This window comes from Pangasianodon hypophthalmus, chromosome 6 (assembly GCF_027358585.1).
Source record: "Pangasianodon hypophthalmus isolate fPanHyp1 chromosome 6, fPanHyp1.pri, whole genome shotgun sequence".
NCBI classification, from domain to species: domain Eukaryota; kingdom Metazoa; phylum Chordata; class Actinopteri; order Siluriformes; family Pangasiidae; genus Pangasianodon; species Pangasianodon hypophthalmus.
Genome location: NC_069715.1, coordinates 28,216,056 through 28,243,475, shown reverse-complemented (window position 1 = coordinate 28,243,475; position 27,420 = coordinate 28,216,056). Strand labels below are relative to the sequence as shown.

The window sequence follows — 27,420 nt, the reverse complement described above, 5'->3', positions numbered from 1 at the left end:
AGATTTGTGTTTAGCGCCCTCTGGCGACTGTCTTATTTAAGCAATAGTACACGAGAGGGAGTGTTACACTACAACTGGCAAAGTAATAATAATAATAATAATAATAATAATAATAATAATAATAATAATAATGTCAGTTACAGTAATTCATTCATTTTCAGTAATCTCTTTATCCTGATCATGGTCACTGAGGATCCGGAGTCTATCCAGGCAACACTGGGCGTGAGATGAGAATGGATGTGATGGGATGCCAGTCTATCTCAGGGTACCATGCACACACACATTCACACTTAGAGGAAAATCTGAGTTGCCAATCTACCGTCACTTTTTCTGGGAGGTGGAAAGAAACCAGAGAACCTGGAAGAAATCCTCACACAGTAACCACAGCCATTACTACTACTACTACAAATCACTGTATATCTTGAAGCTGTCATTTGTCATTTCTTTAGGCCTGTAATAATAATATTTCTTTATTTCAGGTTTCTCTTTATTTATTTTTTCTGGCCAGGAACTGAGCTCTAGCTCCAGTCTAAAGGGAGCTGTTCAGCCACGCCCTTTTTTTTTCTTAACAGGCCTACAATATGTCCAAAACCATACTCTGTTCACTACTCTAATGTCTCAAAGTGTAGAGTAGAATATCTAGTGCTCTCCTGAATTCCCACAATGCCTTGCAATAGGTTAGTATCCATATCACATACACTGGAGGATGTAGAGCACCATAAGAAGTAGGGCGTAAGATGTAGAGAAAAGGATAATGGGACTTGTCAATGTTTTCACTGAAATTGCAGAAGGCACAGAAATCCACACGACAGCTTATATGCATCTTGTTTTTGCTTTTCTTTTTTGTCATAATGTAGGCCTTGTGTCGTGCAGTGGGTAGCATTGCTGCCTCACAGCTCCATTGTCCCTCGTTCGATCCTGAGCTCAGGTTATTGTCTCAGTAGATTTTCTGTCCATGTCCATGTGGGTTTCCTCCCACCTCCCAAAAACATGGCAGTAGGTGGATTGGCTAAGATAAATTGCCTCTAGGTGTTAATGTGTGTGTGTGTGTGTGTGTGTGTGTGTGTACATGGTGACCTGCTATGGGCTCCTTCCCAACCATGGTGTATTCCTGCCTCAAGGCTTCAGATAGGCTCTGGATCTTGACCAGGATAAAGTGCTTACTAAAAAAATGAGTGAGTTTTTTTTCTCTATGTTTGTATTTGTGAAGATAATATTAACAGTTATATGATGGTAGATGATAATATAATTTAATATATTGATTTAGATTCTGCAGTTTTACATGAGATTTAAGTTTTTATATTCTGGTGTATGGATAATAATATAAACTGTGCTCAGCAATAATATCATAATTTAATATACAGTAATTTAAGTTTTTCCGGTCTTCAGCTGTCCAGATTTCCTGTTCTTTGCTGGTGTGTATAGGGACTGGTGTGGTCTTCTGCTTTAGGGTTCAGGATGTTGTGCATTTTGAAATGCTTTTCTGCTCGCCACGGTTTGGGTTGCCATGGCCTTCCTGTCAGCTTGGGCCGGTCTTTTTGCACTGTTCTGTGTGGCCTCTGGAGACTGTTGTGCATGGGGGTTCTATGGGATCAGCAATTTCCTGATGCATATGTAGGTATGATTTGGAAATGTTCACATTTATCAACTGCATATGTATCACTTCAATAAAACACCACTTATATTTATCAGTAAAGTCTTACCAGCCAGACAGGACTTACTGGAATAAAAGTATATGTAAAATGGTGTAACATTGTGTCATTACATGTCCATTTGTGTCTCAGGGGACTTGGCTTGCATTGATCTGTTCCTCCAACTAACATACCATTTAGGCGCTCCTAAATAATGTAACAACCATTTTTTTTCTTTATTATCGGAAATGACTCAGTAATGGGATTGTGAAACGTTTGTGCTGCAGATGTAATTACCTTTTAGCATCCTAAGACTCTGAGGTAACTGATAGCTTGCTTAAAGACTCACTGATAATTTGCTAAAAGACTGACAATTTGTGAGCAGTGTTGTGTTTCTTTTTCTGTGATTGTGTTGTTTGAGCTGCACCTTACCAGCCCCATAACAGGAAACAAGCATCTAAGCTGCAGGCATTAAAGCCATTAGTAAAGGACACTGCATCTCCATAGCTTTTCAGAAGGGCCAGTGTGCTTATCAAAGCCGGCTCTGTTTGTGCATCTACTTCGTAGGCAGCAGAAAAACTGCATCGGTGTCAGCATGTGATCTTTCTAACTGGGTCCACTTTGTCAGTGCCGAAAAAAGAGAGTGGAAGGGATCTCTGGAGAATGTGTTCACTCTTTACACTGTGTTCTTCATTTTTACGCTGTGCCTGAGGTGCGTTTTGACCTTCGGGGATGGGCGTTATTTTTAAACAGCATCTAGGTCGTCTATACATGGGATAGTCATCCAGAAGGCATTCAGTAAAACTCTGTTTCATTGTCTATAAGAAAGACTGCGTTATCATAGACTCACCATAGACTTCTGACTTCTGTGAATGTAATACCAGGGTGTTACTTGGAAAGATTTCACAACCAACTGCACTCATGAGGTCCATTTGGAACACTGGTTTATTTAGGATTGGTCAGTGAACAACACTATACAACAAATACAGTACCATCAAGAAGCTGTTATGGCACAGTAAAGTACAGAATGTCAGCTGTAACTGGCACAAATGGTTAACATGAAGTTTAATCTACCTGTAAGAGAAGTGAAAGATTAAGATATTTTTGCCGGCTGCGTGATAAGAGGTCGGTTTTAGAGAAGGGTTGTTGTATACTATAATGGCTACTTCGTGAGTGTTTACTTTTGAACCTGGGCCTCTGACTCCTCCTCATCATCCTCATACATCTCTCCTTCTTCCTCAGCCGTGGCATCCTGGTACTGCTGGTACTCAGACACCAGGTCGTTCATGTTGCTTTCAGCCTCGGTGAACTCCATCTCATCCATGCCTTCACCAGTGTACCAGTGCAAGAAAGCCTTACGCCTGAACATGGCCGTGAACTGCTCGGAGATGCGCTTGAACAGCTCCTGGATGGCCGTGCTGTTGCCAATGAAGGTGGAGGACATCTTGAGCCCCCTGGGTGGAATGTCGCACACAGCAACCTTCACATTGTTGGGGATCCATTCGACAAAATAGCTGCTGTTCTTGCTCTGGATGGCCAGCATTTGCTCATCCACTTCCTTCATGGACATGCGGCCTCGGAAGACGGTGGCCACAGTGAGGTAGCGGCCGTGACGTGGATCGCAAGCGGCCATCATGTTTTTGGCGTCAAACATCTGCTGTGTGAGCTCAGGGACAGTAAGAGCACGGTACTGTTGGCTGCCACGTGCTGTCAAAGGAGCGAATCCAGGCATGAAGAAGTGCAGGCGAGGGAAGGGTACCATGTTGACAGCCAGCTTGCGCAGGTCAGCGTTCAGCTGGCCTGGAAAGCGCAGAGAGGTCGTGACTCCGCTCATGGTAGCCGAGACCAGGTGGTTGAGGTCACCGTAAGTGGGTGTGGCCAGCTTGAGTGTGCGGAAGCAGATGTCGTATAGGGCTTCGTTATCAATGCAGTATGTCTCATCTGTGTTCTCAACCAGCTGGTGGATGGACAGCGTGGCGTTGTAGGGCTCCACCACTGTGTCGGACACTTTGGGGGAAGGGACCACACTGAAGGTGTTCATGATGCGGTCGGGATATTCTTCTCTCACTTTGCTGATCAGCAGTGTGCCCATGCCAGAGCCTGTGCCTCCTCCGAGTGAGTGGGTGAGCTGGAAACCCTGGAGGCAGTCGCAGTTCTCGCATTCCTTCCGTACCACGTCCAGGACAGAGTCCACTAGCTCTGCTCCTTCTGTGTAGTGGCCTTTAGCCCAGTTGTTCCCTGCTCCGCTCTGACCTGAAAACAAATCGCTGATTAAGCCACCATGCAGGACTTGCCATACAAAATAATGACCTTTATAGCATATAGGAGTTTATATCAGCAACTCCACAGGACTAGATCCAGTGCAAATGTCCAGGGGTTAAATTGGAGCACAAGGTAGCTGAGCTAAGCGTTGGTATTGTAATTTAATGAAGGTGTGAATTACGTAAATGTACATCTTTGTGAACTTCACTATTTAATGTGCTAAATAATGCAGTCAGATAACCTCTAGACAGCTACCTGACTTTTATAGGGGTTTGAGTCTGGAAGTACATTTTCATTCTTTTCTGCTCTTTCATTGTATCTTAACTTGCTATCTAAATGCATTAATGACACCTCATTTACCTTTACTTAGCCTAGATTATTACGTTTGTGTTTCTTCTGCTGTCTTAGGAAAGTTAATTCCAAAGCTTTCCATCATATCTCTAGCTAGCTAACAAGCTAACCAACTTTGCATAGCCAGATGAAATTGTACTACTAACTATATGAGCCGTGTCTTCACACAGAATAGTTTTTAAATTCAATAGATAACTGTTACTGTTTGGCCAACAGCCTGTTGCTAAATACAGTTACACTTAAAATCTATCTAGCTATCTAGCTACATAACTGTAGCTTGCTAATCAGATGATCAGCTGAACAGAATTACAAACTGCTCTAGATACTTAATTGAGATGGGGATTAAAAGAAAAGGCTCTTAGCTATTTATAAAAGAGGTCAGAAGATGCTAGTTTTCATTTTGCTACATTCACTAATTTTAATTTTATAAACACTTCACTATAATATGTATCTTTGGCAGAAATGAATCACAAAATATTTTGATACCATTTTAATGCCAACACTGATTATTAAAGACAGCTGAAAGCTGAAAAGGCCCGGTCATGCAACTGTAGCTGCTTAAGCCCTTGGGACAGAGACAGGGTTATATTATTTACAAACCAAAAATGAAGTTATCAGGTCTGAAGAGATGGCCAAAGGCTCCAGATCGTACACTGTCCATGGTGCCTGGCTCCAGATCCACCAGGATGGCTCTGGGAACATATTTGGAGGCTGGAAGAAATCAAACAAATGATGATTAATTAAATAATCCACAATAATAATCTGATATCTGATATCTGTTTGTATCAATTCTCAAATCATTCAAGTGGCAATGGAAACAGCATACTGCAATACCTTAAACCAGATTAAAGCCATTATCAGACACCTCGATTTTAGCCCAATAATTGGGTTATTTATCGCATGTGTCGCATTAATCTTCTACATTTTTAGAAATAAAGGCAGCTTGAAGAAGGACAGGATTGTAACAGTCAGAGGTAAATCTGTCATTTTGAAGATTTTGCTAGTCTCAGGACAGAGGACTTTGCAGGTTCTCTGTTACAAGCTCCCTTTTTTGGTTTCGTAACATCAAGAGAGCTATCTGTGATTACAGGAACCATCTTGTTTTCATTTAATGGAACTATAAACGGATCGAAAGTAGGACGTGTCGTTCACTAATAAATTAAAATTTGTAATCGCTTGCAAACCTTTGCGGCAAAAAAGGAAAACACTTGAAGATGTGCTGTTATTGTAAAATATTCATCTTTAGGATGGTAGCAGTAACTCTGCTTCACGTCAGGCCACATCACATCAGCCCGTCATTGATTATTTTCCTATAAGAGCACGTCCCCAAGTGTATTATTCCTTTCATATTGTGCATGCTAAGAAAAAAAACATGTAGCTTTTTGTGATAGTCTGCTACTTATGCTACTTACTTGATAAAACAGTTGAACTACGTACAAGCTACTTAATTTAAAAAGGGAGTGATGTTACCTTGTTACAGGAAATTCAAGTAAAATAAAAGCTCAAGTTATATGAAAAGATACAGTGAATAAAATGAGAGGGTTTGGGATGGAGTTAGTATTCATACATTTTCTTAAGACTTGATCGATTTGAAAATGAACACAATCCAACCATATTACAATCACTCGTTCGAAATTTATTATATGATAAGGTTCCACTAAGCAAATCTGTTGTGCAATAGAAATGTTGTAAATTTATTCTGTGTATGAATTTAAAGTCATATTTCCAGCATTTCTTTCAGCTTTGTTGGAAAACTTCACTACAGTATTAGCCATAAATCACACAGTGATCACCTTTCCTGATTATTAAGAAGAATATTATCTACGGTGAGTAAGTTCCTGCACTGGAAGGTTTCTGTCTAGTGTTTTTGAGAGCTCATTTTGACTCACAGGAAGCTTCATTGTAGTAAACGCTGATCCTCTCCAGCTGGAGGTCTGAGTCACCCACGTAGTTTCCAGTGGGGTCGATGCCATGTTCATCACTGATAACCTCCCAGAACTGTAGAGCACAAAAACACAGCACACTGATCAGAAATGCTCATTTAACTGATTCCAGTGTGTTTTCTGTAAAACACTATTCACAAATCACAGAGATCCCGTCATAGCTATGTTTATGAATATTAAGCAGATTTGTAGCAGCAGCATCTTCCATTTGGTCTGGACTGATTCGATTCTCCTGAAGCAGCTGTTAGAGCCAGGGAGATTGATCTTCTAGAAAGAGCTGTAACAGGAGAGGCTAGTGATGTACTGCTGAGAGAAACACAGCAATCCACAGGGGACGTGTGATGGCACCAATCCAGCAAAGAGAAAAATGGAGATGGAGAAAATTGTTGAAAAGTGGCAGGAAAAGATGCTTATTTGCCATTTCCAGTGATCGCAAAACGAACATTTTATAAGGTTTTATGAGGATTATCATTCCAGGTATGTTGCTGTGTCTTAACCTCGCTGATCCATTTGAGTCCAATCATGGCTTAAAGTCGTAAATATTAAACATTAAACATGGTCAGTATATACGACTCAACTCCAGTAGTGTGTGTGTGTGTGTGAGGGCGCGGTCTTGTCTAAAAAAATACATTTTGAAGTCATGCATGAATTATGGAATAAAACACTTGAGAATGTGCTGTTATAGAAAAATAATCAATGATTGGGTGGTGGCCCAACGTGAAGCAGGGTTACGTTTTGCGGATATTAAATATAACTATAAACGGATAAAAAAAAAGCATGACGTACTTTTAATAAATAAAAATTTAAATGTTGGCAAATTGCTGTGGTATAAGAGGAATAAAAAATTTCAGAATGTGCTGTTAAAGGAAGATAATCAACTTCAAGGTGGTAATAGTACTGTGCTTCGCATCAGACTGCATCACACCACCCCATCGTTGATTATTTTCCTCTAACAGCACTCCTCCATGTGTTGGGAAGACATGTTTTTCTATGAAATTAAAGAATCCAACCGCCAGTCATCATACACGTGATTTTTTATCTCTTCTCTCACATTTTCAATTGGCTAAGATTGTATAAGCCTTGTAGTGTGGCATTCAGGCGTTAGCTTTCTTTAGAAATGCATGTAATAAGAGGAGCATGACTTAGCAGCTTTTAGAAAAAAATAGACAACTCACTTCTTCACTGGTGCATTATGTGTGCTCAGAATCATGTGACTGGACTCTTAAAAGAAACAGACTTGTGCTTTGAGCTTGTAAGCGACAAAAAAAAAAAAAGATCTGTATTCCAGACTGTTTCTGGGATTTGGGCTCTGACCTGGATATACTATTCTTGTTACAGTGATGACGTAATTGTACCTTTTTTTTTTGCCGAGAGCTAAGAACCACAGCTAGAAAGCATACTGTGGGAACAACAATGCAGAAATTGTTTGATATATCACCTTTGAACTTGGCTTTCAAGCTGCTTTTCTCCAAAAATCGGGAACAAAAAGACTAAGACATGTACACATTGAGCTGCAGTGCAATGCGTGCCAAGGGTATTGAGGGCACGCTGTGTTAATGTCGTCCCCATTACTCTGTGTGTGTGTGTGTGTGTGAAAGAAATAGAAAGAAAACTCCAACAGAAAACAAAGAAACCTCTTTTATATCACAGCACTGCTGAATTCTCAATTCTGATTGGTCAGAAGGTGTTGATAATTTTCTATAACAGCAGCTCTGACAGTAGCTCTGACAGAAAATTTGTGTAATTGTTGATATGGTTTGATAAGTCTTCTGTGAGGAGGCATTTATTTAGCTGTAATTTTAGTTTACTGTAACTTAGCTGTAGCTAAGTTTTTCTGAAACGGGAAAGTCTTCAGGACAGAGAAGTTCATGCTTTGCCGTTTCTTGGCAATGAAACAAACTATATTTACTGTCTTACTTCAAGAGAGAGGAAAAAAGAAGCTGGTGAGGAAACTGTTTATAGCTTAGTGACAACAGGAACTTGTTTAGTGGACATTCCACAATATTAAATACAACTATAAAGTTATATAGTTATATACTATCTATCTATCTATCTATCTCTATATATATATATAAATATATATATATACTTTAGTAAATAAGAGTTGTTGTAAGAGTGAATAATAAAATATTTTGTGACATTGTTTAGAGTGGTAACAGTAACTCTTCTTCACATCAGTCCACCCTTAAATGTTCTACATTTAACCTTTTTCCTATCAAAGTCAATATTTTGGTATTGTAACCATCTTATTAGACTATATCAACTGTCTGTTGGGCCATGGCTCCCTCGTCTCCACCTCTGTCTCCATAGCCCCGACACTTCCTGTCTCCCTCAGTCTCTTACTCTAATTATCTGTTCTGTCCAACACAGATGTGACCTGCCATCTAAATGGGTAATTAGGCATCCCCAAATGGCTGGGCTTGCTTCTTAAATGTGGCATGTATTCATTTCTTTAAAAAGACAGACAAAGAGACGTCTCCATTAGTAACTCAGGGAAAGAAATCAAGCGTTTGTTCCAAAATAGGACAGAGACGTTGCTTTAATGTGCCGTAGACCAAAGAAAAAATCCCGAAAAACAGCGGCAATGAAAGAAAGTGGTGTGAGGTAACCACTTTACCACCCCTGATCCTAATTAGAGTGTGTGTGTGTGGAAAACTGATGTAGCTCTCACTCATAAAGGAAAGTAATGAAGAGGCAGATGTGTGTTGTGTTGAGCCAGGGTACCCTGCTGCAGACAGCATGAGATCACTGCATTATGTCAGCCGCCCCCTCCCCTTTCCATCCCCCCACAAAGCCCCTCCGACAGAAGGCCCTGGCATATGCACTGTGACACAAGATATCCTCCCTGGTCTCTGCTATGAATTAAGTGAGACAGGTCCATAGTGATGATGCAATGAAACAGTCATGATGATTTGCAGCATCAGTCATCTTTGGTATTATTATGACCCGGGATCAGATGTCAAAGTATAGACCTGTTAGGCTGTAACACGACACGTTGTGTTACATCTACTCAAGATGTTTTGCATTGATCTGGGATGAGGAGTGAAGTTCTGAAGATTCAATCTGCCTCACATCTGCAGACAGCAGTGTAGAAATGCTCTGAGCTGAGACAAAGCAGGAGTGACCTAATATTTCTAATGCATTTCATTATTTCTGCATAATGTATTTTCTTTCAGCTTACCTCATCATTAGGCAGAAACTAAAAGAGCATCTGGGTAAGCATTAGAACCATGACAAAGCATCTCATTATATTACAGGCATCAAGACAAAACTATTAATCCGGAATACTGATTATACAGAAATATTTCATTATCTAACAGTAATAAATAAATCACTGTAATGTGGATTATGTCTAAAACCTTCTCAATGGAAAGACAAAGGAAGATGTGTGCAGTTTTACAAGGATACTCATTATGCATTTTCCTTCTCATATGCTAGATATGAAATGGTTCTCAAAAAAAAAAAAATCTCAAAAATGCTGACTACATCGTCCTCTGACTGATTTATAAGCCCATAAATGAAATCAGACATCTTCACCGCTGGCTGGTGGCGCAGCAAAGAAATGAACCTGCGCCTTTGTTCGCGCCGAGTCATGCGACAAAAGGACAGTGCGGCTTCATTACAGCTCCAGATACATTTCTTTCCTCGTTATTAACAGACACAACTGAATGGTTCTTGTCTCATAATTAAGGTAATGTCCTTGCTTTTGTCCTTACATTTCTGCTCGACTGCGCGTTCGCCAGCTGTTGCGCTCTCCAGGTTTTTAACTCTGCGACTTTAAAGTTGTGCAGATTAAAATGCGGGTGTTTGCGTGATGCTTCGAGACAGCAGCTATAATCACATGGGTGTGGTCACTTCTTTCTTGGCAAGTCATTTTGCGATCAACACTCTGAGAAAAGGACAAAATCTGTACCACCATAATGAAGTCCCAAATTTCCACCAGTAATCCTAATACTGCACCCCTTTCCTGCAAAATGCTATTACACTTCATTATTATTATTATTATTATTATTATTATTATTTTGAACATGAACAATGAGGAAAGCGTTATTACCTTGGCTCCGATCTGGTTGCCGCACTGACCGGCTTGAATGTGGACAATCTCTCTCATCCTCAGGGTGTGTGTGTGTGGGTATGTGTGTGTGCAAATGTGTGTGTGCTGTTCTCTGTCTCCTCCTGCAAGTTGCCGGCGGAAAACTCGGACAGCGCGGACCGGCCTTTTATAGCGCAGACGCAGCTTTTTTTTTTTTGTCAGAGAGATGCTGATTTAACACATGGCCGGTGACGTCACTAGGCCCAGGCAGGCGCTGGCCAATCAGAGGCTGCGGAGAAACCGGTCGGCTGCAGCCGGGGCGAGGCGGCAGCATCAGCACCACTGCGTTACAAACAATAGTTCATGGGTATTAAAGGGGGAAAAAGTTTCAGAGGAAAAACGTACAGTGCTCAAAAACACGAAGTAAAAATGATATAATATAGAATATATAATAATTTGCCTTTACAGGGAGCAGGATACTGATTTGTGATTAGTTCCGGTGTATGATGATCAGATTTGTTCCGGTGGATGTGGTGCTGTTGTCTCAGGTCTACAGCATGCATCAAAGCATTTCTGCATCTGCTGCTGAGCTGGATTTAGGAAATAATGTTGGATTTTGAAAGATCGTACAGGCCATGCAGTTATATACTACTACTACTACTACTACTACTACTAATAATAATAATAATAATAATAATAATGATGCATCTTCAGTTCCAGTTGATGGCGAGAGATCCTCATGAGCCTATCCCAGGAACACTGGGTGTGAGCCAGAATACACCCTGGATGGGATACCAGTCCATTGCAGGACACCACACACACACACACACACACACACACACACACACACACACAGACACACACATTCACACTTAGGGTCAGTTAAGCATACCCAATCCACCCACCGGTCTGCTTTTGGGAGAACCTGGAGGAAACCCACATAGACACGGGGAGAACATGTGAAACTTCACAGAGAGAGTAACCTGAACTCCAAATCAAAGCAAGGACCCTGGAGCTGTGAGGCGTTATAGCTGTGAACTTAATAATAATAATAATAATAATAATAATAATAATAATAATAATAATAATGAAAAGCTTAATGATAGCTGTTATGCTTTTATCAAAATCTGTTTTGTAATCTATTATTTTCCCATTTGTCAGTCAGCGCTGTCATCATTAAGCATGCGCTGTGTTCTCATAAAAAAAAAACCTCATTTCCTCTACATCAGCTTCCTGCTCTTTGTTCAGTGCATGTTGAATTCCCAAGGCCTCATCTGATTACATTTTACTAGTCCTGGCCCATCATTGTAAAAACACACTTATCCAGGCTGGGGGGAAAAACGAACAGTCAGTAGAAGTACTGTAATGGAGAATCAGCATGGCAATGGTACAAAAAGGAAGGAAGGAAAAATCCCTGACTCACTCTGACCACGCCCACACCAAAAAGCAGTTTTCACAAGGATCTGATATCAGAGTCTTTAAAAGCAATAGAAAGAAGCAAGAAGAGACACAACAGCTATTGTATTTTCCTCTAAGGGAAACACTCTGGCAATTTTGCGCACTCATGACTCCTGGCTAAAGCAATGGTGTATTGATTTCTGGACCTGGAGGACAAATGCAGCTGAGTGCTTAATTGAGCTGATCATTTTAAGCCTCCTCATGGACAGATGGTGCTGCACAAAGACACCAGAAGGCGAGGATCCACCCATTTAGAGAGAATTCAGAGAAAATGAACCCCTTATGGAAAAATATCATACATCTCCTGAAATTTCACATGTGACCTCTGATGTAGAAAATAATATGCAACACACATGCAGTACATGTGAAAATAAATGAATCCTGTAAAAAATCTAAGAACACATGCCCTGCATGTGAAAAATGAAGATGATAAATAAAATACTCATGTAAGAAAATCACATGTGAAAGATTAATATGTCAAAATAAATGAAACATGTGAAAAAATAATAATAATAGTGAAACAGTGAAGGTGAACAGATGGAAATAAATTAATCGTGTAAGAAAGTCACAAGTGGAAAAAAATCAAAACATAAATTGATGAAGAAAAAAAAATCATGTGAGCAAATGACATGAACAAAAAGTGAAAATAAATGAATTCTCCATGCGAAGTGTCTAAAAACCACACGTAAAATTCACATGTGAAATCCAGATCAGAGAGGTTCAAAAAGCTCAGTAGACTGGAGGGAAGAGTGAAGTTGAGTAGCAATAATGCATTCGAGAGCTTTAGACAGGAAGGGCAGGTTGGAATTGGGATGGTAGTTGATAAGGTTGTTTGGGTCAAGGCGAGGTTTTTGAAGGATTGCAATAACTGCTGCAGTTTTGAAGACAGAGAGAATAAGACCTAGGGACAGAGACTTTTCTGTAAGGGATATATACTCTTCTATGTAATATTTTGCATTGTTTTTTTAGCTATATATTTATCTTTTACAGGCTCTTGCACATGCTAGATTGTGAAAATAAGTAATCTTATATAAAAATGCTTTTACACCAATTTATCCCATCAGTAGAGGTAATACTTAGTTATGATATTATTTCATGACACGTTAAACACATCTGCAAATCCACATTGCTGTGTTACATGATTGGAATAACTGAAGGAATCTAACAGCCATTTCAGCCATCATTATATTAAGCACATTTAGTATCAGAAGAGTCTGGAGAGAAAGATGTATAACTGAAAGTCTGCTATTGCCCCCTGCCTGCAACACTGTGAGATCCAGTTAAAGTTTAACAGTAAAAGGTTAACTTGAAGTTTTTAAGGTTAATGAACAGAAGAAACATTTTAACATATGATCATTAGCAGAAGATCCAAGCATTGTATACATTTAAAGGACTACTTCAATGGCCTTTCAACGAAAGCTCTATTTATTGATAAAAGCTCCAGTTCTGGCTGAACAAAAGCAGCCCTAAAGCATGATGCTGCCACCACCATGCTTTAGGAATTGCTTTGGAATTATTCTCATCATAACATGTTTTGCCACATAGTTTGGGGTGATTTAATTGAGCTTGGATTTATTTATTTTTTTTGTGAGAAAGGGCTTCCATCTAGCCACCCTACCCCAAAGCCCAGACATATGAAGAATATGAGAGATTGTTGTTACATGCAGAGAGTAATCAGTACTTATCAGGTATTCCTGCAGCTCCTTTAATGTTGCTGTAGGTCTCTTGGCAGCCTCCCTGGTAAGATTTTGTCTTGTCCTTTTATAAATTTTGGAGAGATGTCCTGTTCTTGGTGATGTCACTGTGGTGCTCCGTTTTCTCCGCTTGTTGATGATGGCCTTCAAGGTTTTCCATGGTACATCTTTATTTTTTGTACTTCTTTCCTGATCTATACCTTTTGACAGTGGGACCCTGTATAGGCTCTGTAAGCTCTTTGCAGACCATGTCTTCAGAAGTCAGAGGAAACCAAGAAGATGTGAAGAAAATCCTACAGAAACAGCTGGTCTTTATTTGGGGTTATTGAGTGCGATTGGTTCATTCTGAACACAGCCACATCCATAATTATAAAAGGATGTGCACACTTATGCAACCAGGTTATTGCAGGTTATTGCAACCAGTTTTTTACTTTTCCTATTTTTTCCCTAAAATGTTTTTGATTGTTTTTCACTTAATTTGTATAAGTTCTAATTTCACATTGAGGGTGGAAAAAGTTCTGACATGATTTAGCTTGGTTTTATTTTTTTTACGTAACAAAAACCTGCCATTTTAACCGGGGTGTTTAGCCTTTTATTATCCACTGTATATATAAGGAATAAAACACAACAGGGTGGGCTGTTATAGGAAATAAATCAGTGATGGGTTGGTGTGATGAAGCAGAATCACTGTTACCACACTAAAGTTGATAATTTTTCTATAACAGCATGTCCTCAAATATTATTAGTAATATTCTTAATACTCCTATTGCGAACATTAATTTTTTTTTATTATTTAAGCATAACATGCCATAATTTTATCTGTGTATGGTTACAATGAATGTTCTAAAAGCAAATTAATTCCTGTTATCAATTATGTTATAGCAACTAGGCCTGTGTCCAGTCATTCCCTCACCAGCCTCTCTTTCATTCTCTCTTGAAGTTAATAAAATATACAATGCAGCTTGTCTTGTAACTGCAAAGCATAAACTCTTCTGTCTTGAAGACTTTCCTGTGTCGGAAAACCTAAATTTGCAGCTTTACATCTGACTGTGACACAGCAATGACACTTGAGACTCCTACCAAAAATGTTACATAAACATCTACAGCAAATTTCACCAATAATTATACACATTTTTAATCCATTATATCTGCTATAAAAGTCCCTGTAAATTATCTGTTACTATAGAAACAATGACATATTAAAATGAGCAGCATTAATCAACAATTTCTGACCAATCAGAATCGAGAATCCAACAGCACTGTCATATAAATTCCCATGTTTTTCACTGATTTTTGTTCTTGATTTATGATACGCTATAAACCTACAGCTACTACAATCATATGGATGCAATAAATCAAATCCTTTACAATTTCATACTTCATTGTATGTGCTTGTTTTGAATTTGTAACAGTGTGAACAAACAAATGCAAATGGACTGCAGACAAGTACAACTTGTGGAGGACAGAACCAGAAATAAAAACCTATAATATTTTTTTAAAAAATGAAATGATGTGTTCATATCACAGTCTCAAAGGAACTGAACAAGATAAAATTGGACTACAGTATGCTCTAGTGGCCAGTGTGTGTCAGAGCTCCTTATTCTCAGATATAATGGAGGTAAAACACAATATAAAGCATGACAAACTGAACAGAAACATTTGGGAGACACTAAAACATCCTGTAGGAACAGAATGAAAACATTTAAATAAAAAAGTATGAATGTATATATGTGCTCATCAACAAATTAATATATATATATATATATATATATATATATATATATATATATATATATATTATGAGCAAAACAGGAATAAATACATGGGAGAAAAAAAAATCGAAGAAAACAATACAATTCTAGAGAGTGAAAGATAACAAGTAGCAAAAAAAAAAAAAAAAGAATATAATCCTGCATAAATGTGCAAATTGAACAGGAGTAAATATTGAGATACTGATGTATTGTTCAGGTAGAGGTTAAATGTGTGAGTTTACAACATTTAGAAGCCTTAAGGGTCCTTTGGTTGCTCCTTTGCGGGGAAGCCCTTAAAGGTTCTATGTAGAAGTGTACAACAATATTTCCCTGTCAGAAAGGGTTCCAAATAAATCCCTTTCATGACGCCAAGAATCCTTAGTTGCGCAATGAGCCGCTGACAAATCCTTCAAGAACACTTTAGAGTGTACAAAGTACCAACACAGTTTAGCTACTTTTTAAATGACAGGTACTATGTATTTAGAATAATTACCAATCATTCGAAGTTTGTATCACTTTATTACCCAGTTAATAGATGTCCTCTTACAAAAAAGTGTTTCTCAAGTGTTCTCTAAGATTTCATTGGATAGTTAAGGGTTCATAGCTTCCAGAAAATAGTGATCTACATGGTTTTAGAGTTCTACATAGAAGCTTTGATCCTGGATCCTCTGAAGCATATCATGAAGCATATTTAATTTTTAGTTAATGTTAGCCAGTTTTTTTTAGCATAGAATTTTTTAGATTTAAAGTTATTTGGATGGCTAACACTTTCTTTTAAAAGTTATTCTACAAAAGGAAAATCCTCTGTTGAACGGATGTACCATTAAGGAACCATCCAGAACTGTTAAACCAAATAATCGTTTAGGGATCTAGATGGAACCTTTTTTCAAAGAACAGTGATTTTTTTCCATACAGTGTTATGAAACTGAGAAAGTATTTTATAGCATTGTATATCTGAGTCTTCTGCAATAACACTTTTTTGTGTTTCAGAAATGTGTGAATGCAGTACAGACAGAACGTTACGTGAGTCAGGGAGGAAATTAAGGCTATTCATTACTGCATTCCACAGGCAGGAGGGTCATATGACTGCTCTGGCAGATTACAGTAGAGTGGCACACAGCAGGGATCAAGATGTACTAAGAATAAATGTAATAGGAATAGTAATAAAATATCACTTTTACACTGTAATTTGTATCCCTTAAAAGTAACAAAGTATACATTGAAGAAACCACAGTATATATTTCCTATTGGTCAGTTGGTTTCTTCAGTCTAAAAGTTGACTAAATGTCATGTGATTTTGGTATGAGCGTGAAATATGATCTTACCAGATCTACAGATGCCTGCAAAAGTATACAACCTTACTTAAAAATATTTAATGTGAGTTGTTTTAGAGATGTTCCTTTATTATCAGAAATACCAAAAATAGTCAGAATATGTGTTTTAATGTATAAAATGTAAATTTCAAATGTTCATATTTCCAAAACATTTCTGTTTGTGTTGCATTTTTCAAAATCACTTTTCTTTCATATTTCTTTTCTTTCCTTTTTGGTCATGTCTTTGTGTCTGTGTTTCCTGTATTTCTGAATGAACACACTGATATCTTTTTATTCCCTTCTCACAGATAGCTTCTCTGTGAAATTTTCTATTTTAGGTCATGTGATTGCTGTTTTCCCAATTCCCGTTGTTTCTTAACTCAGTTGCTCACATCAAACAGCTTATGAGGTTCAGCCTGTTTGAACTTTCCCTTAAGGAGTTTTAAACACCTCATATAAATTAACACTCATGTCAGTGGGGATGCAAACCTATTTTCCATGTCAATGGGAATGCAATCATTAGACTTAGACTCGGTTAGCTGTAATATTTGGGATGTTGTTTTGTAGGTATTATTTTTTTCATTTATAACCATAGAGTGACCCTGAGTTTATACCAGAAGCATTGATGAGGGTCACATGAAAGAGCAAAATGAACCTTTGCCTTACTTTTCCTGCCCCTGAGCCACAGTCATGTGAAGGAAGCTTCTGTCTGATGCCTATAAATGACTGAAACAAAACCTAGTTAAAAATAGAGCGCTTATTTACCAATCTTTTTAAAAATCTGGGGTCTTCTCTGGCCTGCACATCCACAGGGGCCGTTAAACAGACGGTCGAATGAAAGGCTCATACACACTTACTGAATTTACAATAGAGTGTTTAAGATGTGTACTTTATATAATCACATAATAATAGTTACAAGGTTAAAATCAATTTTCTGCATATTAAGAATTTGAGGAACAGGTCATTAAACTCAAACTCTTTTCAGTTGAGTGTGAAAGTTTGTACACCCTCATGGTATTAGAATGGACAAAATGAAAACATACATCTATTTCACAATTTATCCACAAACAGATATTGAACATGTAATGTGGGTGTGTCCTGCAACAAGATACCCGTCTGAAACAAGCAAAATCCACTTTACTATATCATTAAGTTCACGAACATAGGCATATGTTGTATACTATATAGTTAATATTAACATTAGAAGCAGACTGGGGGGAAAAAATCAGCCTTCCATGATTGTTCGAGCCCTAATGCAAGCTAAGGTTTAAACCACTGATTAATAAATAGTAGCAAGCATATTACATTCAAGTAAATTGTGAAAGTACAAATTTAATGGTAATTTTAAAAAATAATAATAAATATAATAATAAAGTCTTTCTGAAGACTTTCTGAAGATCTCAAGACAAGAAAGAAAAGTAGTGTGGGTGGAACAGAAAATCTTGTTGTTGTTTTGTTTTGTTTTGTTTTTTATATAGATAGCCCACATTATTGCTGATTTTAAAACATAATATGATATTTTATCACCATCATGAAAAAATAGGGTCATTTTATGCATAAGCTTGTGTAATTATCAGGCTGAATATAAATGGCAAGCTGATTATCACATCTTATTATACAGTAAACATTAAATTGTTACAGTGAGGGGAAATAAGAATTTGGACACTTTTTGTTATTTAATATACTTCCAGTTCATATATCTACCTCAAATTTACACACATAATGTCAACCGATTTGTACCGATTTGTATTAATATATATACAAAAAAGTATGTATTCATAAGCATAAACAAAGATATATTTAAAAATGAAACTGATAATGGGAAAAAAGTGTTTGGACACCACAAATAAACAACATTATTACTATGTTGCAAAGCCATTGTTTAATATTACAGCTTTCGAGATGTCTATGGTAAGAAATAATTAGCTTTTTGCAGCATTGTGCTTTAATTTTGCCCAATTTCTCTTGGCAAATCATCTTTGAATTCCAACAATCTCATAATCCTCCATAAATAAATCCAGGAGATTGGCTAGACTATGCAAGTGCCTTCACCTTCTTTTTGAGAAACCATTCTGGAGTTATTTATGGCTGTATGTTTCAGGTCTTTGTCTTGTTTAAATGTCCATCTTCCCACCAGATTCTGTTTCTTGGAGGATGAGATTAAATTCGCCTCTAATATGTCCTGGTTGATCCGTTCATGTTTTCTTCGATGTTGTGTAATGCCCTAGTACCGTTTGCAGAGAAGCAGCCCTATATCGAGATGCTTCCACCACCATGCTTCACTGTGGGTATGGTGTTCTTGGGATCATCAAGAAACCCTTCTTTCTACCAAAATGACAAGCTAAATTATTGCTGGAGAGTTCTATTTTTGTTTCATCAGACCATAATATTTTGTTCCATAAGAGTTCTGATTTGTCTCAATGCTTTTAGACACACATTTTGTGCTTCTTTTTTGGCAGAGGAGTTTTGCATGCGGTGCAGTTCATTGCTTATTGTTCTTGCTGCCTACAGGTCATCCTGCAACTCTTTTTGAGTGACCGCTAACTTCTCTTTTAAATTCCTTATCATGAGCCTGAGAGCACTTTGTGAAATTTTGCATGGCACAACTGTCCGGTGATGATTAGTTGTAGTTCAGTAAACTTTCCACCTGCATATTATTGAACCACAGCGATGTTTAAGATCTTTGCTATGGATCTGAAGCTTTTTCCATTCGAGTATTTAATGATGTTGTCCCTGGAGAACTTTAGAAAGCTCCTTCACCTTCAATATGATTGCTTCTTGTTGTGTGAAATCTTCCCAACCAATGGCAATGTATTTTATAACAACACCAGATGCAATTTTCACAAGAACATTTTTGCAGCACTCGTATCTAGCACTTGATTTATTTTTGTATCTTTTATCTATATTTCAATATAATGCAAATACTTTTTTCCCTATCAATTTTGGTATTTAAACAGATCTTTGGTTATGCTTGTAAATACATATTTTTTGTTCATATTTATAAATACAAAGTCAAAAGCCATTATGTATGCAAACCTGAAGGGGATATATACACTGGAAGTATATTAAATAACAAAAACAAAAGTGTCTGATTGCTTATTTCCCATCATTGTACATACATACATATTGTTATACTATGTACACAATATACACACTGTGCAGTAACAACAAGGACCTCTTGTAAAAATTATCTAAATTATTTAGCGCTATGCCTCTGCTGTCAGTATTATCTTACATTTATGGTTCTTTAATTTAGTGACACAGAAAGTTCTGCTTTTCTAAAGTGTGCTCTTCACATTCAGCTGGACATTTATTCTTCACATCGCATACATCTTACCACAGTCTATTTATTGCCTTAATAATGTTGCCCACAGCATCATCTTGTGATGGGGTCTAATTAAGTCTAACAAAAGAACAATTCATATTTCAAACTAGCAGATGAATTAGCACAAATCGTATTCAATAGCAGAAGATATAACCAACATTCAAAACAATTTGATACCAAAAAAAGATTTTGTGTTCACAGGGCAACACTTTTTTCATACCACATGACTTCATGATTTGGCTGTGTGTGTGTGTGTGTGTGTGTGTGTGAGAAAGAGAGAGAGAGAGAGAGAGAGTACCAGTTTACCATTTTCAAAGCAATGTAATGCTTTTATGAAGTTTGTAACAGAACAATTTTTGGAGAAAAATCCTTTAATATTTTGTTAATGCAGTAAAGGATTTTAAGAAAAAACTAAAAAAAAAAAAAAGATTAACAAGCTGTTTCAGACTCACGACTTTCAGACATAACGTAACTGCTTATTTATGAAAATGTCCTTTCACAACTTGATCATGAGCTACGTGCCTTAAAATTCAGTTACTTCATAAAACATTCTTCCCTCGTACAAAATCACATGATAATATTTTTGTTCATAAAATCACCAGTAACATGACAGGCATCAGCTTAACAAAGTTTTACATTGAATAAGAGCCAAATACAGTAGTTACTGAAGTGAAGAGACTACTGTTAGGGTTTAATAGGGTATCCTAAGAATGATTTTCTCAACATAAAATTCAGAATTTCTATGCAAGAATAAATAAATACATCTCCAAAAAAATCTCCCAGCTGGAGTGTCAGGATGATGACATTGATGAGGATAATAATTTTTTTATCTTAATGAATTGTGATAGATGGACATCATCAAAAGTCCCTGCAGATTAACTGGATTAAAAATCAACCTGAATCATTACATTTAATTAGAGCCGACGTTGAATTGTGAGACAGCATTCAGTATTTTTATGCCATAATCACTGGGACACTGCTTTCTGTAACAGACAAATGGACCTTTTATTTCAGTTCAGTTTGCATATGTGCCTTATTTTAGTCCTTGAAATAGATAAGTAATGAAGGCTGTAATTAAATTTAGAAGTCGAATGTCTGTCAGTCAAACGGCCTTTACAGGCGTAAACTGTACACTATGTCTGCTATTTTCTCTTAATGAATCTTACATAACAAAGCACCAAGAGCACAAAACAATTTCCTTAAGTGTCTTTCGCAGTTCTTGACTCCGATATGCGTAAATCAAAGGGTCTATGAGAGAGTTGCATATAATGAGGATTAAGAAGAGGTTGAAATGGCTGAAGTAACACTTGCAATAAGGGTTTGTTGGACACGTCAGGATTAGGATCAGGTGCAGAAAGAATGGACCCCAGCAAATGATGAAAACCCCCAACAGGATGGTTAGAGTGATTGCACCTTTCATGCTGGTGGCCTGGCGCCGGTTTTTATCGAGCGCCATGATGCGCTTGGAGTGCACGTGCGCCAGGATGAACATGTGCAGATAGAGCACTGCTGTGAAAACCAGCGTGACACCGAAGAAGGTCACGAGGCAGGCGATGACTGCGTTGTCAGTGTGGTAGATGATAAACAGCGAGCTGGAGGTGATGCTGGTTAGCCAAACGATCACGATGATGGTGACGGCACGCTGTGTGGTCATTATGCTGTGGTAGCGCAGGGCATAGAAAATGGTGATGTAGCGATCAGCTGCAATGGTGCACAGGAAGGACAACGAGGACACCACAGAGCTGCAGATCATGATGTCAATGACGTTGTCCAGGTGGCGCAGCATCCTCGCTGTCACACTCAGAAGGCCGTGGTCCGTGAGCAACATGAACATCGTCTCCACCACGTTGCTCACGCTGACCAGCATGTCAGACACTGCAAGGCAGCAGATGAAATAGTACATCGGAGAATGCAGGTTTCTGTTCTTGATGATGGCGACAACAACCAAAATGTTCTCCACCAGGCTTATCAAGCCCAGCATCAGGAACAGTTCCTGAGGGATCATGATCTGGGCGATGCCTGTCATGTTCATGTCACTGGATGTCACATTGAGGGTAACATTGTCCATGTAGTCGATACTCAGGCTGGGCTCCATGGTGTTCATGGTGAAGCAGTGGTTTGTCTCTTTAAACTGTAATATATTGAGACAGCATTAGATAGAGACCTTCTGTACTACATCATAACTTTATTTGATTGCTGAAACACACTTGTGAAATGTCCTAGAACAAAGCTTTTCCCTATAAATGACAGTACCAAGAAGCACTCTTTTAGGAAGTGAAGAACCTTCAACTATCCAAAGAACACCAAAGGAACCTCTTTTTCTAAGAGCAAAGATACAAACACTCTTACCAAAAAGGGCTTTGTATTATGTTGTAGAATTCTATATAAAAGCTTTAAGGGTTCCCCCAGAGGGACAAACTGAAGAAACCTATAGGGAGTTATATATAATCTTTTTTTCTAAGAGTGCATGGATGGACAGACAGATGGTCAGACATACACTCTCAGGAAACAGGGTTCCATGTAAGACCCTAAAAAGGACTTTAATTTGTCCCACTGGGGAAACTCTTCCAGACTTTATCTATAACTAAGAGGCCCAAACCTGTTCCAGCATGACAATGCCTCTGTGCACAAAGCGAGCTCCATGAAGAAGGTGTGTTAGGGTTAGAACCTTTAAAGGTTTTTAACTTGTTCCTCTGGCAGAACCCTTAAAGCCTTTATGTAAAACTATACAGCAGAGTCTTTCCCTTTCAAAAACCTTCCAAATTTTTAGTTTCCTAAATGGGTTCTTCTTGGAGAACTCTGAAAGGGAAACACTGAGGTATTTTGTTACCTTTGTAGGGTCTTACACTTAACTTTTTTTTTTCTAAGAGTGTATGTCTGCCCATCTCTGTCCATCCATGTACTCTTAGAAAAAAGGTTCCATATAACACCCTATAGTGTTCTTCAATTTGTCCCTCTGAGGAAACCCTTAAAGCTTTTCATGTACATTTCTACAAGAGAGTGCTAATCTTTCAGAAAGAAGGTTCTAAGTAGGACTAAATAGCTTTTGGTAAGAGAGTATGTATTGACATGCTCAAATGGTTCTTTGGATAGTTAAAGTTTCTTTGTATATTTTTTGCACATATTCTAATAAAAAAGTGTTCAGACAGATTTTTAAAACAAATTTTGTCATTTCAACATTTCAACCTAAAACAACATACACATTATAGAGCCAAAGTTGGAGAAACAGTCTAGGAAATTTGATGACAAAAATAAAACTGACAAAAAGAAATGCTGTAGAGCAAAGATGCCTTCAAAAATAATGAAATTAAATGTTTCTACATTAAAAAAATACTATAAAGAGCAGTAAACAGTGAGAAATGAAACAAAGTCAGCATTTGGTGTGATGATCCTTTGCTTTAAAAAAAAATAATAGTAGTCTCAGGTGCAGTGTGTGCAGTTTTATAAGGAAATGAGCTGTAAGTTTTATTGAGCATCTTGCAGAAGCAGCCACAGTTCTTCTGGAGACTTTGACTGTCACACTTGCTTCTTATTTCTGCAGCGAAACCCAGCAGCCTTCATTATGTTCTTTTGTCTGAAAAGTGTCTTTTATGGAATCTGCTGCTTTCTTTACTGACACACAAACATTTTTCTGTAACATTTAATTTTGTGTTTGAAAACTAATGTTTGAATCTAAAAAGTTTTTGTACTGAATCAATAATGTAGAAGTCATAAAATAAAAATCTGTAACAAAGTTTGTACTAAAAAAAACAATAGGGTGCCTAAGACTTTTGCACAATACTGTATATTCAGTGATAAATAACATCTCTGACATTAGATTGCAAGAAAAAAAAACCTTAAATAGCACGTTATGGTGCTAATGGTGCTGAGGTCTTTAATAAAAATGAATAAAAAATTAGACAGAAATTATGACATGAACAAAAATGTTGCCATGAAACAACATTCGTACTGGATAAAAATCACAATACTAACGTTCACAATACTAACACTAAGCTGATGAACGTGGACATGTTACAAATATGATTTTTCCTACCTTTATACTGAGGTTAAATCCACAAGCAGACGGGTCGCGCGCTGAAAGAGAAAACCCGCAAATTCTCTAATTTTAGTGTATCTCTGACCAAAGTTAGTTTTTTTTTTTAACTTTCGGAATGATAAACAGCCCACTTGTAGCGTGAACGCCTCCCAAACATATTCTAAATGTCTATTAACGGGTCCCGGTTTATTAAAATGTGTATGAAGTAGCCAAATGAAGTCGTGTCCCTGGAGGTAACCCTGAAAGGATAAAAGTTCAGGGGCTGGTGGTGGTATGGAAGCCGTTGGGTGCTGTTCTAAATGTTGCTTTTAAAATAAACAAACCCCTCCTTTTCTTGTGCTGAAAATCAACTGAGAGAGAGAAAGAGAGAGAGAGAGAGAGAGAGAGAGAGAGAGAGAGAGAGAGAGAGAGAGAGATCCGGCTGCATTCCAAACCACAAAGTGCATGTGGTGACTACATTGCCATAATATTTTGTCACACTCATTAGTGTGCTGCTGTGCGGTTTGGGACGCAGCCTCTAGTCTAAAGCCTTAATTATCACACATTAAGGAGTCTTAATTGTCTTAAGGGATTTTGGATTGTGGTCTGTATGGTCTACATACAAGGTTAGTCAAAAAAAATTAATTTTATTACATTTTGCTTTTAAAATCGTTTTTGTATCTCAATAAATGTACTCTCGGTGGTTCTTAAAGTTCAGATTTAACAGACACAAAGATAAATTCGAAACATTTGTTAAGTTAAATAGTTCTATACAGCTGAGAGCAAATGTTTGCATCCCCTTAGACACGATTTAAAAATCACCAAGAGGGTTTTGGTTCATTGATAAATGGTTCAAATGGTTCATCCTACTTAACATATTGTAAGGATACACAGTATATCAGCTACCAAGTAAGTAAAGAAAACATATTTGGATTACATCAATATAAAGAACTTATTATTGTTTTGTATCTAAAGTACATAAAAAGATTTCTTTTCTCTATGTATTCTATTGTATGTATAGATATAAATTATGTACAGTATAATAGATAGATAGACAGATAGACTAACAAACAGAGACTTGTTAATCATTTACCTGTTGGACAAATAACTTTTTTTAAATATTTAACATGCAGTTAGAGAAGGCAGGATGCAACGGTGTAAAATCGAGGTGTTCTTCATTTTTTTTGTGAAATCCGGGAATCGTAATCGTAAAACCTTCAGGGGTCAAGGTACAGCCAGACAGGGTAATCATGAGCATATCCATACTCAGAAAAGGTAACACAGGCATGAACCTTAACACAGAAGTATAAATGTAAACAAAGAACAGGGAAACTAAGCCAAACACATACCACAATGAAAGCAATGAATGCAATGAGCCTGCAGGTATATAAAGAACTCGGAACAGGTGCACACATTAGGTAACCGACCAATGATGGGACAGGGGCGGAGACAGGATCAAAACATAAGCACATGGCAATGTAAACACGAGCACATGGAACAAACTCAAAACAAAACTGCAGCACTTGTTATGCTTTGAACCACGTCACATACTGAAAGGCAGCAACACTTCTTAAAAATATCTGATTTATACAAGTATTTGGGTACATCCCGTGACTATACTGTGCCTCTGTGGCCTAATAAACATTATATGATTGTTTACAGGAATATAGACATTTGCACAATGTATTTATGCACCCATGGTGAGAAAGCACTGAAATGAGTCGTCACGATAAATGAAGAATATGGCCCAATGATGCATTTTTTTGTTTTTTTTGATGATTCTTTTTTTAATGTTAGCTGACTATAGCATCAGGGGTAAGGCCATTATTTTACTGCTATGTATAGCACAGTGCTCTGACAGTAGTGCAGCTGCAAATCACAGGTATATATGAATGTGTTCGTTCTACCACCTCATGGTTTCTATAATATCAATTTACACAGGAACTTGTATGGTGAATGCGTGGCATAAACAAAGACTAATAAAACAACCAAAAAACACCCACGTTATTGAAAAAAAAAAAAGAATCACTGTTGATGTATTGAAGCTGTAGTGAAAAAGGTGACATTTATTTAACATTTATGGAAGGAGTCTCCAGTGTCAGTGCTTTGTAACCGTCAGAGGTAAAACTTTTAAGTCTTCAGGACAGAGGATATTGTGGGGTCTTGGTAGCAATTTTTGCATTGTGTGTGTTAATAACTTCAAGAGAAAGTGAGGGACGGACTGTTTATAATTGCTGTGGTATAAGAGGAGTAAAACTCTTCAGGATGTGTTGTTATAGGAAAATAATCAACTTCAGGGTAGTGAGAGTAAGTCTGTTTCAGCATGCTGTTTGCTTGGCTGATGAAGAAGCTGAGCAGTGTATTAACTCTACAACTGGTTTAATGATTAACATCTGATCCTTTAACCTACTTCACCATCAGAATGTTTAAAGATGAGCTTTAAATAACAAAAATAGCTAAATCCAGCTCACAGCAATAGACCACAGATAGAAATGACACAAAGCTCCTATATATAAAAATGCATTTAGTACCTCCCATGTTAACTTTAACCTCATAGAAAAGATCATTTCATATCCAGTGTACAGGAGCACAGACCCAAAACAACAGTATAAGTGTCACTCTTCAGTTATTTACAGCAAGTGATATATATCTCATATTAAGTCCTAAATATTAGGACAGGCAGCATGTACAGCATATATTCATAAGTTTATGAATTAATGATGCTAATTCTCAGAATTTTCTCTCACGAAACCCGCTAGATTTGTCATAAAGCACCAGAGATCAAGTAAATAATTGGCAAAGCCTCTGCCAAGGACACCAGTTTGCTAATGTATAGAGCGTAGCTTCTGTAATGGTTAAAAGCTCCCATTAAGGTGAAAATGACCCATAAAATACACTTTGATGACTATAAAGAGAGAAAGGAGACCAATTAGATGATGATGATGACGATGATGCCTGGAGCACTGTATGCAAAGAGGAGTCATGGGAAACAACCTTGAATAACAACAACAAACCTTTAGACCCTTCAGACCCTCAGGTCAGAGGAGTTTACACTTTTCAGTTTCTCTGTTACATGACAAGCTGTGTGGTTTTTTTTTAATCTTATTAACTTCAAGAGAGAGAAAATAGTGAAGCTGGTGAGCGAACAAATGTTTTAAAAAAGTAAAGAGCATCAACACCAATGTCTTAACATGCTGTTAATATAGAGAAATTTATAAAACATATTTCTTATTAGATTATAAAAATTATGATTCAGACTATTTCTAGACATTTTACCAATTTTAAGTTTTGAATGAAAATATATAAAATAAAAATATATTTTGTTATTTCATTTGTATTATGAATTTATTTATTTTAATGGAATATAAACATGAACTAAAATGATGAGCATTTTATCCTTTTATAATTAGAATTTCATAATGATATAATTAAATGAATTGGTCTGTAATGAAGCTGTTTCCACTTAGATATCTAAAAAAATTTTTAAATCATGATTTATCCTGACAGGCCTCATACCTCAGTGCATTTCTTTTTTTTAAAATAATATTTTTAAATGTTTTTTAGCAATTATAAACTTACTGGAAGCTGCTGATTTGATGTTAAAATCTTGTACTTAATTAAAAAAAAGTGTAAAAAAAAAAAAG

The 27,420-nt window shown here is 37.3% G+C and overlaps 1 protein-coding gene across 1 annotated transcript; it reads right to left on the bottom strand.

Moving 5' to 3' along the window:
* Positions 1 to 2,553: 2,553 nt before the first annotated feature.
* mc1r (melanocortin 1 receptor) lies at positions 2,554 to 21,892 on the bottom strand. The gene is made up of 5 exons (XM_026914241.3): positions 20,928 to 21,892; positions 10,242 to 10,449; positions 6,134 to 6,242; positions 4,845 to 4,955; positions 2,554 to 3,884 (listed from the first exon to the last, which is right to left on the bottom strand). The coding sequence occupies exons 1-5, from the start codon at positions 21,863 to 21,865 to the stop codon at positions 2,809 to 2,811; spliced, it is 2,442 nt and encodes an 813-aa protein (XP_026770042.3). The 5' UTR covers positions 21,866 to 21,892; the 3' UTR covers positions 2,554 to 2,808.
* Positions 21,893 to 27,420: the final 5,528 nt, after the last annotated feature.

Excerpts from the sequence above, each read along its gene's own strand:
- mc1r (XM_026914241.3), bottom strand. The coding sequence starts at position 21,865 with ATGAACACCATGGAGCCCAGCCTGAGTATCGACTACATGGACAATGTT. Across the intron at positions 4,956-6,133 it reads TTACTACAATGAAGCTTCCT|CCTCCAAATATGTTCCCAGA; the intron begins GTGAGTCAAAAT and ends GATTTCTTCCAG. Across the intron at positions 3,885-4,844 it reads ACCTGATAACTTCATTTTTG|GTCAGAGCGGAGCAGGGAAC; the intron begins GTTTGTAAATAA and ends ATTTGTTTTCAG.